We start from the raw sequence: 12,878 nt of genomic DNA on the forward strand, positions 1-12,878 counted from the left end.
TATTTTTTTTATTTTGAAAGTAATATAAAACTCTCACATGTCTAGGTTGTTTTCTCTAAAAAAAGGTCAGCGGATGATTTATTCACAGCAGTCCACCCATCGAAGGATTGCTTCCAAACAACTTTAAAAATAAAAAAAAATAAACAGACCACAGATCCACAAACAACAATAATAACATCTTAAAACAATAAAATTTAATCCGCAAGAAAAGAAAACCAATCAAAATATTTTCCCACAAAATATTCTCAGCTGCCAAACAGAGCGATAAAGAACTTGATCGCACCCCAAAAAGGTTTTCATAATTTGTATTTATTATTATTCAGTAATAAATAATATTCGTTTCTGGAGGAAAAGGCAGCAGCGTGATGAGGACCCATTCACCCATCACTGCTCATCCACAACCTCTGCAATCCAACTCACCAAGGACCACGCGCGCACACGTGCCACCTCTTCCGTCCCAGACTCCCACACATGTCTCTCCGTACCTCCCTCCCCGCCAAAACTTTCCTGTAATTACCGGCCCAAGTCACAGGCCAGAAGCAGCAGATCAAAACTCAGCGACTGTGACGTGAGCGAAATGGAGGAAGCTCGGAAGCTTCGCTCGGAGTTCCTCCAAGTTCTGCGGAGCAGACGATCGGGCGAAGGTGAGTAAATTGGTAGACATTTTCTTTGCTTAATTTTGTGTTTGGCTGGTGAGAAAATTTGAGGGAATCAGTTGAAAAAATTGGTAATGTGAGACGTTTTTTATTCCTTTCAGTTCCAATGTTGGTCGAGCCGGCCAAACCGGTGGCGAATCCGTTGTTTCAGGAGGCTAATCCACCAAGCTTCAGTGAGGTTCGAATCTGGTTCCCATTTGGAAATGCTTTGTACCAGTTCGGTACTGCTTAATTTTTTTAAAGGCCTCAAAATTGTATTTGGCAACAAAGCCAAAGACTGCTTATTTCCTAAGTCACGGTCAGAAATAGCTGAAAAGTGGAAGCAGCTACTTGCTGCTTTCAAAAAGCGGCTTTTTTTCCATCTAAAACACGGTGGACAGTGTGTTTAATGAAAGTTTTTAAATGCCCATCTTCCTTGCTCTTGTTGGCAGCTCCAGTTTTCGCAATTCACTGAGAAGCAGCTACATCTACCAAATTCTGCAGCCATCAATTAAAAATATAAGACAACAAATCATCTGGAACTCTTCTCACAATTTTGATAGAGAATTGACAGAAAGGATACGAACCTGAAACTTCATTCCCAGTTGAAGCCTCCATCTCCAGCCACATCAAAACTCCTGTGTTATTCGATTCTTTTCCTTTGCTTCGATCGCAGGAGAGAAGGATTCGAGGAAGACGCTATTTTTTCTGGGAATATTGGAAGGGCTAGGTTTTTGGGAGGTGCAGGTGGGATGATGTCGATATCATCGAGGAAGACGCTATTTTTTCTGGGCAAATGAAGACGGAGAAAATGGATATTGATGATAAAAAGCCCGAAGAAAACGAGGGGAGAGGAGAATGAGAGTCCGAGAAAGTACTTTGACAGAAAAGGTTTACCAAACACTAACTGGTCTGGAAGTTCCCAAATCAAAAGCTTGCAAGGCTTATGCAGATGCGCACGCCGTAGATAACTTGAAGGTATGGATTAGCACTGTTATACCGTACAAATAATTTTTACCATCCTCAACTGCATTTAGAGCCTCTGATTCATCTGTTCTTCTGTTCAAACCTTCCTTCATACTCATGGCCGTCGACCGTTGTCATGTCTGTTCATCCAAACACAAATAATATCGTAATGCAGTCAATAGCACAGCCGGGAATCAGGCACCGAATGACCCCGCTCATGGTAACCGAGGCCAGTGACTGGTTCGACCAGTTTCTGAAGCAGTGAGGCCGTGGTTGCAATCGTGCGTTCGTCGTTTCTTACTAATCTACTTACCCAGTGTTCATCTGTAACTCAGAGCCAATCGGTTTTGGGCTTAAGCAATATACTCTCTGATGATATATCGTCAAGGCTGAAATAATTCATCGTCGTTTCGAAAAAATGTTCTGTTAGTACGGAATATTATTACAACAGCATTCTTAAACGACTAGTTTTCGGTTTCGTCGATCACAAATTCACAATCAAATCATGATGCATAAAAACCCCCCAAGCTAACATGTGCCGAGGTTTTACATTATGTGCAACTTCGTGCATAAAATTAGACAATACAATCACATACAAGCTGCTCCTAAAATTGAAGGCAAAAAAACTACAGCGCACCCCGCTTCGTCAGCCTTTCTTCGGCATGGCGGCTAGCCTGGTGTACATTCTGGCCATGGAATTGTACCCTCGGAAGTCGCTGGAACGCAGAAGATTGCCTGCCACACAAGCAACACCAACTAACTAAAACACAAGATAGAGAATGAAATTGACAGTAATTTGTGTATCAACTCAAACCTAGCACCAATTTAAATGCAGAATTGTGAATCCACGAGAATTTCATATCCTAAAATACAAATGCATCAATAGGGAAAAACCTACTGTCTTTGGAACTTTAAAATTCTCTCCTTTCTTCCAAACAAAAGCGGATATGGAAAATCGGATTAACTTTCATAAGTAAACTACGGTTCACTAATCTCAAACAACTATCATTTACGTCCTTTGACCCCCTAGTTTCAGAATCCTAGTTCATCCATGTGAACAGAGCTTAGGTTTCCACTCGTCGGGCTTGAGAATAGATAAAGACGACTCACAAAGCACAGGGGGATGGAAAAACAAAAATTGAGCTCCTGTGTCTTAGAAATCCAATGCTCATATACATAATGTGCGCGTCTGCGTACCTGAATCACAGTTCAGTGGGCTATCAGGTTCTGGATGGGCCATTAAAGCAATTATAGCCCTACAAACAGATTGGAGTGTCCAAGCAGGGCTCCATGCATTCTTCAAAATATCAAGGCAAATCTCTCCTGTCTGCACTAGAAAACTTCAGAAAAATGAAACAACACTTGATATGTTTACAACAGTGCATTAAACATTTAGTGTCCAATCTATTTTTCATCTGGTGATCTTGTCATTTGTCGGAGGGTAATCCCGGTACAGTGTACCAAACAATTGACCAAATGAAATCCTCAGTAAGCTTTGACACACTATTCATTTTCAAGAAAAGACGCTACAAACGAGGTTTGAAAACACTTCTACATTTCTGCCTAGGAAAAAAAAAAGTAAAAAACAGCTTCAGGTAGTCTTAACTCAATAAAACAATAGTTGAAGAAACTTTTGACTCCTAATCATTGGTGCGAACAACATCTCCATATTATTCCATCACTCTTCCATCCTGGACAGAATCACTAAGTTCCCACCTAGTTCCTTTGCTAATTTCACAACTCAGCCAGATTCCTCAGATTTCCAAACAGATTAGACATTGCCACACAAAGATTTCGTACCTTGAAATGCACATTTGGATGGAATATTTTTGTTAAGAACCTGACTTGTGGAGGTTGCAAAGGATACTGCTCAGGAACCGCAAAAGCAAGCTGGAATATACCACCCTCAAATGGGGTCTCTGATGGACCCTAAAGGCAAAATATGGACAAATAAGGCCAAACAATACACCCCAAGAAGTTTTCTTTGTAATGACGGAGCTTACCTTGATGAGAGCAGTCCATTTAAATATGTTTGTGTCATCACAAACTAATTGAATATCTGGATCAGCAACTTTCTCACGCTGCACCTCTTTGTATTCCTTGAAAAGCCTTGCCCTTGATGCCTGCAAAAACTTACTTGTTCAAAACGGTTTCACCGCATGGTTTAAAAAGCTATGCATTACACCAATCCAAGACCAGAAGCAGAGAAGATACTGTATAACAGCAACACCCGGCTAGCCACTAAAGTTCACCATTCGCACTAGCTTCACTGCCATCTAAGATACATGATCGTATTTCACGATTTTATATTTGCAGTGTGGTCTACGTAACAATTCCACACTATGCAATACAATATACCAGTCATTCATGTCCATAATTCCGCTCCATGAGGCCTCACCGTCTACTTCCTCTCCACAAAACAAACACTGCTTTTTCCTCGAACCCACATCCACTCTCCCTCCATCTCTCACCTTTCTACCACATTTTTCCGACAATCCTCCCTCTAACCGAATCCACTTTCAGCCATAAAACTTTCACCCACTTGGAGCACATTTCAAGCTAACAATTTGTTTAACTAACAACCCTCATATCCCTATAAGCTCTTAAGCTAAACAGCATTCGGATGAACACCCGATCGAAAATAAACCCGAAAAACCAGTCCAATGAATTCTAGCTATAACCAGACTGGCCAAAACAAGAAGTTGGGCTAACCTGCATGTTGATTGTTGCCTGGGAACTCAAATCGCAGCGCTTCACTACAAAGCCCCACTACCTGAACACAATCACAACATTCTCACAAAATTAACAAAAAATAATATAAATAAATAAATAAAAATTGGAGTGAATTGATTGGAAGTTTTGATTTCGCCACACGCATCCAAAACCAAAACCTCTGGAAAAACCGAATCGATACAATTCGATTGAAAAGGGGCAATATCTGCAATTTAATGTAACTCAGGGGGATATAACGTAAATTTCTATTTTTGCAGGAAATATTCGAACAACGGATTGAAACCCCAGAAGCTTACCTTGCAGAGAGACTTGCTTTCCTCGGGAGAGATGAAGATCGACGATCGATTTCTTTACAGTCGGGTTAGGAATGAGATTTGGTACACGGTGCTAAAAGGGACATGGAAAAGGGAACCACTGACGAATCAGCACCCGCCACGTTTCCGATTATATTTTGTCACCAAACAATAGTTTCCTTTCTTTTTTTGGTCAGACAATGAGGAGAGATATTGACCCAAAAAATACATATGGCATTTGACCCCAAAATAAATAAATAAATAAATAAAAACATATAGTACATCACGTATCATAATGTAAATAGAAGAATATTGGGCAAGGTTTAGGAAAATGAGAAAAATTGGCAAAATACACTAATATTTACATTCACAATTTAACCATCTACTTTGCATACATGGTTAAGAGCGTTTATATCTGTCCTTGAGGTTGTCAAGCACTTGAAACTACCAACTCAAATAGACCGTGTATAAAATTTCACAATTGTGGTTAATAAAAAAAAACTAAACCAACAAATATGGAATTGCACCGGGAAAACTGTAATTATATACGATGAACTCTAGTCCTTTTGCAAAGTCAAAGCAGACAATATGCAGTTTGTATTGTGTCACATCTAAAGTCCGACAGGTCATAAGTTCAATCGGCAACGGATCGGATGATTTACTACCAGGAACATTAGGCATTGAATTAGTCTAGTCGTTGACTGTTGAAACTAGATACAGATTCAGCCACCCACCAAATAAGACCAAAACGTAAATCAAGAAAGTACACAAAAATGAAAAATTTAGGGTTGGAGAGTAAAACTGAAAAAATACAAAAAAAAAAAATGCAGATCTCATATAAAATTCAATCTCTAAATCGCATGGAGGTCTCCCATTTTTATCGGGGTTTTTTTCTACAAAGAATGTACACGTTCCCAATCACAAACCCAGATTACGGAGTCAAATGCCCAACAAACAAAAAAATTATATATATATATATATATATCGAGAAAAAAGACCAAAAATGAAAAAGAACGCGAAAAGAAACCAAAAATAAAATTAAGTTGTTGGCCAAAATAAAGGAGGAAAAAGGGTGAAAACCGATAATAACTTCAGACGCTACCAGCTGCGCCAGGCGTCGTTTTTGTTGGCTTCATTTTTGCAAAGTCAACGAGGTCTCCGAATAGCTTATCCTCTGGCCTGGATGGCTTGCTTGGTGGAACGTAAGATGGAGCAGAAACCTGGTAGGGGTTTTTCATACCATTACCATCTCTTACGGAAAGACCGTACATTTGCTGCTGAAGGGCGTATTGCTGTTGTTGCTGTTGCTGAAGGGCGTATGCGTGCTGCTGTTGCTGAAGGGCGTAGGCTTGCTGTTGTTGATATTGCTGTTGCTGTTGCTGAAGGGCGTATGCTTGATGCTGTTGCTGCTGTTGATCATAGCCGTAGGGGACTAGTTGATTACCACCATACATTTGTTGAGGATACATAGATGTCATCTGGCCTGCTTGAATAGCTTGTGGAGTCATACCCGTGTATGGCCCTTGGACCGGTGAAGAGGGCAAACCCAAATGATTGCTAGGACCAACCTGGTTATTGATTGCTGACAAATGGGTAGTTGTAATTGGCTGGATATACATACCTACAACCTGGTCGCTATGAGGTCCCTGGGGATGGAAACCACCTGGTGAATTGACCACCACCTTGGTAGTAACTTGCAGTGGGGGTGGAGAGAATCGAGAACCTGCTACTGGGCTGCCATCATCTACTGACTGAGCTTCCCAGGGAGGTGGTGGCAATGATCCACTGGTTGGTGAACCTGTCCAACCATGTGAAATGTGAGAGGTTACCATATTCTAAAAAGTGTAAACCGAATAACCTTCTTCATGGCTAATACAATCACCAATAGCAGGCACATCACTTGCACTGACCGGGAATATAGGGGTATACTTTGGTTCATCTTCCTATATATACAAAAGAATGTAAATGAAACCAAACAGTATGGAGACTGAAACACCAAAAAAGTATTGAAAAGCGCACCATAGCCTGGTGAAGCCGGCTGCTGCTGCAGTGGTTGCGACTGCACCATCTGACCATTCCAGGCAGGAGCAGCACCATGTGCGAATGGAGACTGCTCATACTGAGGGACCCCCATAATTGGGGCATTTCCGTTCGGAAGAAATCCTGCTTGTGGAGATTGAAAATTCTGCTGCTGTGGGAATTGCGGGGGTGAAGGATTGGGTTGGCTGGCTGCATTAGTAGGATGGGTGTTCACAGGGTTCGGGACATTCTCAGTGCCAAACATGTCGATAAGAGCAAGGGCATTCTGCTGATTAACAGGAGTTGTTGGCTGTTGTCCCACAGGAACAAGAGCCAATGAAGCATCTGCCTTTGGTGAGACAAAGTCATCACCGCTAAGAAGATCCATCCTGGGATCGGCCTTTGCAGTAGAAGTTGAACCATTAGTAGTTGGAGGGGCAGTAAGCAATAACTGATTAAGTGGATTAGCACCGGAACCGGAACTTGAGGCGGATCTGCAAAAAAATTCTGGCATTACTATTTTCAATGGTTAACAAACACCAATGGATTAGTCACCATATATTGCAGTGACTGTTAAAATCCTAATTACCTCCCATCAGGCTGTTTGCTGTCATTTCCAGTGTCAACTAGAGGACCACCAACATTTACAAGTGCTCCGTTAGCTGCAGGCTTGGGTTTATCCGGCTGAACTGGATTTCCAGAAGCAATGGCTTCATGTTTGGCTAGAAGACGTTGCAAGTCATCATTCAGCGCCAGCCCTTGACACAGAAGTGATTCATCCCTAACAAATAATAAGTAAAGAAATGGGCAAAAATTGCCATGGCAGTTACACATAAAGAACATAAAACACAAAGAATCCTAGACACAGAAGTGATTCATCCCTAACAAAAACCTTTACTAAGTAAAGAAATGGGAAAAATTGCAATGGCAGTTACACATAAAGAATCAATATAACCTATAATTATCATTCGAGCAAATCTTACATGGATGATATTAAAGATCCCGGATAAACATCTAGATCATATTTCAACTTCACTTTAAAAGAAAATTTCCATGATAAACGTCTACATCATGTAAACATACACACACACATTTCGTTAAAAAAAATGAAAAGAAAACCAACTCCCATTTAAGGTCCTTAAATAGGGCTTGTTCCTTTGTTCGTTTAGTTTGTTTACAGAGCAAGCATCTAATGCTCAGACATAATTTCAAGTTATTTATTGGCTTGAATGATTATATCACAATATAACATACCAGACTGTTTTGGAAGTCACAATACCGTATATTTCCTACAAATAAAATAAAAAAAGGATTTGGAATTCTGTAGCATATTAGTGCAAAGGAACCTATATCATGCCATAAAATACAAGTCACTTTTTGTTTAACAATCTTCCTCACCTTCTTAAAACTTCTATAATTACTCAACTTCTTGTTTTCTTATTTAACCAATATGATCAATAATACACAAATACACACCATGCAACAAAAAGAGCCAATACAGAATAGGCAACTGCTTTTTTTTGTGGAAAAGAGAAAAGAAAAGAAAGGTAGTTGGGAATATAGTTGTGGCCTTACGCAGTCGAGTTAACAAGGTGTACCACTCTCTGCTTATATGTTCGGCACTGGTCAACCAAATCAACAATCACCTCCTGTCTAAGCCCCTGCAAATTGAAAGAAAACTTGAGCAACAAGCAAACGGAGATTGAAATTATGATATTCAAGCATCTTCCTCACTGCACAGTTCCTTATAAATGAAACATCCAGCATGATAAAGATCCAAGTAAATTCAGCTTAAGGGGATTTAAATTTTTTCTTCTCTTCAATAAAATGTTGTAATATCCAAATCTATCAAACGACTTGAAAAGGGCATAGTAACATTACTTCAGCTGTCATCATTTAATCAATATCACATTGTAATATTATTTTCTTCATATCAAAAACGATACATTTACCTCTTTGTTATCTATTGCAGTTAGCATTTCTGCCAGGACATCCATGATACCCCGTGCATTCTGAATTTCCGTCAAGCTAACCAAACAAAAAAAATCAATTAAAATATGAGAAATATATATATATATACACACACACACACGGCAATATTTCGACGGCTGCACACTATAAAGAAATAACAGTTTCCTTCTAACTTTCATTTTGACTACTTTTGTCCTTGGAATTTCTCACTGCTAAATTTCTTAGGATAAACCATTCAGAGCATTAAAATGGGAAACACCCAGTCTGCAAGTTGAAACTTGATACATCCCACCCATCAAAGATGCAAGTAAGTGGAAGCAACACCAAGCATTGTCATCCAAAACCTAGCTTTGTCATCCAAAACCAAATTCCTGACTTGCATTCATGTCTCATCAAGGATGAAACATCATTTGCATTGAACCACACAGGACAGCAAGAACAAAACAAAAAAGAAAATCCCCCTTCACCATAAAGACCTAGTACATTCATACTTCCACCATACCATTGTATATTCATACTTCCATCATAGCTTTTACTATTAAATGCAACTGTCTAAAGATGCCAACAAAGCCTGCCATACGTAGCCAAATTCCTATGTGATTGGATCACTAACACACGTAGAAAAAGAATCTCATAGAAGTTTTGCATCATTCAATCAGAACAAGGAGGAGTTACATGTGCACCTCAAGGTTGGGAACTCAGCCTCTGCAGAAGGCTCAGCTACATCTCTTGGACGATCTGGATTTTGCAAATTCTGAGGAAATGCTGACAATGGTTGTGTCTGGGGTGGTGTGAATACAGGCGCAGATGATTCAGATCTTTGAGGGAATACTGCTCCAGAACGCTGAAGAAATATTTTGACTCAGACAATGTTGAAGATTCAAGCGCTAAAACAGAATATAAGCAATGAAAAAACAATTTGACACTGATAATGTAATATGAATGCTTCTCATATTAAGTTTTAATAATGAAGTTGTTTTATGAATAGAGAATTGTTCTTAATGAACATACCAACAAATCCTGGTATGCAGCATAGTATTGTGGATATCTTGCTCTCGGTCCCCCAAATGCTTCTTGCCAGGTATCTATCAGGACCAATATCTTCTCTTTGACATGATAGTCCGGCTACAATTTGCATCATAAATACTATGAGAAAACTTAAATAGAAATGAAAGTGATATTGTATAACAAACGATCAGACCGCTGGAGGGGTACATGCTACCTTCTTTTTTGCTATTCTAACCATATCATGGAGGAGGTCTTTCTCTGCTACATGCATATGAACAATGTCTCCACAATTCTTTATTATTGTTTCCAACAGCTACAATGTAGCGAACAGACCAAAATAAAACCAATTTAGACCACTGTAATAAAATTTCGTTAACAATGACAATCAATGTGAATATATAAATGGCATCTACAGCAGAAAGGAATTGAACATAAATTCAGTGAAATTTCCAGTAGACCATCAACTAGTTTTTTTTTGGTGCATATAAACTCTAAATCTGCCAGCTCTCCAGACTGCTGGATCTAAGCCATTCATCTCTTTTCACTTCTATGAACCGAGTATAAAGTATAAACACATGAGAGTAATCCGCACAGGAACATGTCCATCTTACTAAAATAAATTTTCTGTTTTCACACCGTACAAAAATTTCACCATGATTTGTTCCATATGAGAGTAGCACTGGTATTAAAAATCCACTAGGCATACAACAAGAAATGTAAGTAAAGATCTATCATAATACATCAAAACTCAATGATTACTTGACCCAAATAGGGAAGAACATAAAGCATTGACAAACATACAATGACAATACAGAAATAAGACACACCATGCTAAAAGCAAAGGCATTGATCAAAAATAAATAAAACACACACACACACATCCATTAACAAGTTTTCCCGTAAGCTGAAGGAAACAATAACACAATTCAACCCGTAAATTAAAAGACAAGTACACTAATCAATAAGAGTCCTGGGACTAAAAATTTTTAGGTAAATAAAGTATAAAATTTAAAGAAATGAAAAAGAATGTACTGAAAACAACAAGGATTGATAGTCAAATTGGCCACTTCACTTAATTAAAATGAAACAGTTCCGTGGAGCTTACTGTAAGGGCAAGAAGTTGAACTTTTGAATTCTTACTTCCAAGGCGCTTCTTTATACCTTTAACAACATCCTTCGCTTGCCTGATATATGAAAACCAAACAGAGGGTTTGAATCTAGGTAATCTTCAACAAAAAGATCCAATCTAGAGAAGCATACATCCAGTTAGCTTGTGACAATAACTAAAATCAGAAGTACAACACTTGATACGAACACAACAGGGTGAAAAAGGCATTCTCATGTCTATGGCTTTGTGTACATCCTAAATAACGAAAAAGAATTAGCATTTATGTGCATCATTAGCAGCTTTGGCATTCCGAACAATCAAAGCAACGTCTATGGCTTGTTTACGTTGCCCCCAAACCTATGGTATATGCTTATTACTACGAACTTAAGCATACGAATATACGACGAGCATTACTAATCACTCCTCCAATTGTAAAATATTGAGCTCAATTATACACACTGACCAGTAATCAGTCAAAAAACCATTAAAATGCATCAAATTGATTAACATTTCAGCTGACCACATTCAGAAAGATCCAATTTATGACATCATACGAACCCGCGCTCACAATCGAACCCACTAAATCGCAACCAGATTCAATTTTACAAACAAATTTGTAATAAATCGCCAGAATTTGTTCTTTTCTATCCTTTCCTATCATTTTTTTTTGCACTTCTATCCTCGAATTCGCTCAGCAACCAAACACAAAGTTAACTGTTCGATCAAATTCAACCAGCATCTTCACTCCCTCTTTGATTCAAAGTATACATATATATCATCACAAACACATCAAAAACTTAGTTACAGCAAAAATGATGCCAGGATCAAGCTAAACAAAAAAGAGAGAGTTATAATCGAGTGCACCGCATACACAGGGTCGTGGTTGCATATGTCACAGATTTCGAGGTTCATGGCCCAATCAGGACCGATAAGCATGTCGCTCGTGGCGCGTTCCACCATATAATTCACCATCCCTCCTGCTCTTCCTCCGCCCGAAAGTCGCTGCCGCGATCCGAATACCACACCCACCCGCCTCCGATTGCCGCCAAGATCGCAGAAGACTCCAAAAATACGACGGAATCTTTCTTCCGGCGTCTCTCTCTCTCTCTCTAGAACTGCTTCTCTCTTTCTCTCTCTCTCTCTCTCTCTAGAACTGTTCCTCTGTGTGAGAGATCGCTGGCTTCCTCTTTCTTTTCTGTTGTTGAGGAACCGAATTGTTTTCCTTTTTCTTTGAATTGTTTATCGGGGATGGAACCAGATTTGACAGGCCAATGAGGTGAGGACACGTATTGGAAGTTCGGAGATTCGCGTGCCGCGATGTGGTATGTGGTGTACTTGTTGTACACCGTTTGCTTGGCCTGCCTTTTTTCATCAACGGTTGACTCTCTTTAATTCTGTTATCTTCGTGTCACCGACTTTCCATTTGCTTCTTTTTTCTGTTTTTTCACCCGTGACAACATCTTTTGTTGGAATTTTGACAAATGACTTCAAAATTATCGCGGCTCAAAAATTCAAAGCATAGTGTAGTTGTTACCTAAGCCAGGGCTCACCAAACGGATGCCATTGACCAAAAAACAAATGACATGCCCATGTTATTTTTTAAATATTTCTAGAGATAAAGGGGTTGGTCTATTAGACGGACAAGGATTGTCTGCCCTCTCGTGTCCTTCTGTTTTGTGTGGTTACAGTTAAATCACATCAACATTTTATATTGTTTTTTAATAGAGATAATAAGACAAAAATGAATAGTAATATAAAATGTTGACGCGGCTTAACCGTGATCACACAAACAGAAGGGCACGGGAGGGCACCGAAAGTGGAAGGGTAGACAATCTTTGTCCCTATTAGACAACAAAGACTTTGAGCTCTCAACTCGAGTTTGGATTCCCATATATTCTTTTATGTCACGCTATGCTATAAGGAGGGATATTAGTTTGTAAACTTTGTATGATAGGATACCTATAGAAACAGAAAACTTCAACAGTAAGTTTTCTTGATTGTATTTACTTGACTCAGAACTTTACACATTGTGTAGGAATATATATAGCCTTTGGCTATTTACATAGATACCCCTAACTACTTTATAACTATCTTAACTAATCACAACTAATACAATCAGTTAATTTACAGTAACAGAATTATTAA

General features: G+C 39.1%; 2 protein-coding genes and 1 long non-coding RNA gene across 6 annotated transcripts; 1 reads left to right on the forward strand and 2 right to left on the reverse strand.

The window, feature by feature from the left end:
• The first annotated feature begins 209 nt into the window (after positions 1–209).
• LOC108172158 (uncharacterized) lies at positions 210–4,908 on the forward strand. Of its 3 annotated transcripts, none has more exons than XR_011576547.1 (4): positions 210–644; positions 758–834; positions 1,088–1,613; positions 1,777–2,068. It is a non-coding gene; the product is annotated as an uncharacterized lncRNA (long non-coding RNA). The 3 variants fall into 3 exon arrangements; XR_011576548.1 differs by lacking the exon at positions 1,777–2,068 and adding an exon at positions 4,592–4,908 and having other exon boundaries at positions 339–644; XR_011576546.1 differs by lacking the exon at positions 1,777–2,068 and having other exon boundaries at positions 508–644; positions 1,088–1,738.
• On the reverse strand, positions 2,010–4,719 carry LOC103424712 (protein PEROXIN-4). Its single transcript, XM_008362811.4, has 6 exons — positions 4,631–4,719; positions 4,314–4,374; positions 3,605–3,724; positions 3,402–3,530; positions 2,799–2,928; positions 2,010–2,336 (listed from the first exon to the last, which is right to left on the reverse strand). The coding sequence occupies exons 2-6, from the start codon at positions 4,317–4,319 to the stop codon at positions 2,248–2,250; spliced, it is 474 nt and encodes a 157-aa protein (XP_008361033.1). The 5' UTR covers positions 4,320–4,374; positions 4,631–4,719; the 3' UTR covers positions 2,010–2,247.
• Positions 4,909–5,441: 533 nt separating the features above from the next.
• LOC103431421 (TOM1-like protein 9) lies at positions 5,442–12,089 on the reverse strand. Of its 2 annotated transcripts, none has more exons than XM_029093666.2 (10): positions 11,605–12,089; positions 10,731–10,809; positions 9,840–9,938; positions 9,629–9,742; positions 9,301–9,461; positions 8,599–8,674; positions 8,222–8,307; positions 7,236–7,427; positions 6,647–7,140; positions 5,442–6,425 (listed from the first exon to the last, which is right to left on the reverse strand). In XM_029093666.2, the coding sequence occupies exons 1-10, from the start codon at positions 11,703–11,705 to the stop codon at positions 5,719–5,721; spliced, it is 2,109 nt and encodes a 702-aa protein (XP_028949499.2). In that variant the 5' UTR covers positions 11,706–12,089; the 3' UTR covers positions 5,442–5,718. The 2 variants fall into 2 exon arrangements, with proteins under 2 accessions (XP_028949499.2, XP_028949498.2); XM_029093665.2 differs by having other exon boundaries at positions 9,837–9,938.
• Between the last annotated feature and the right edge of the window lie 789 nt (positions 12,090–12,878).

The sequence above is a fragment of the Malus domestica genome, chromosome 15 (genome assembly GCF_042453785.1).
Source record: "Malus domestica chromosome 15, GDT2T_hap1".
Taxonomy (NCBI): Eukaryota; Viridiplantae; Streptophyta; class Magnoliopsida; order Rosales; family Rosaceae; genus Malus; species Malus domestica.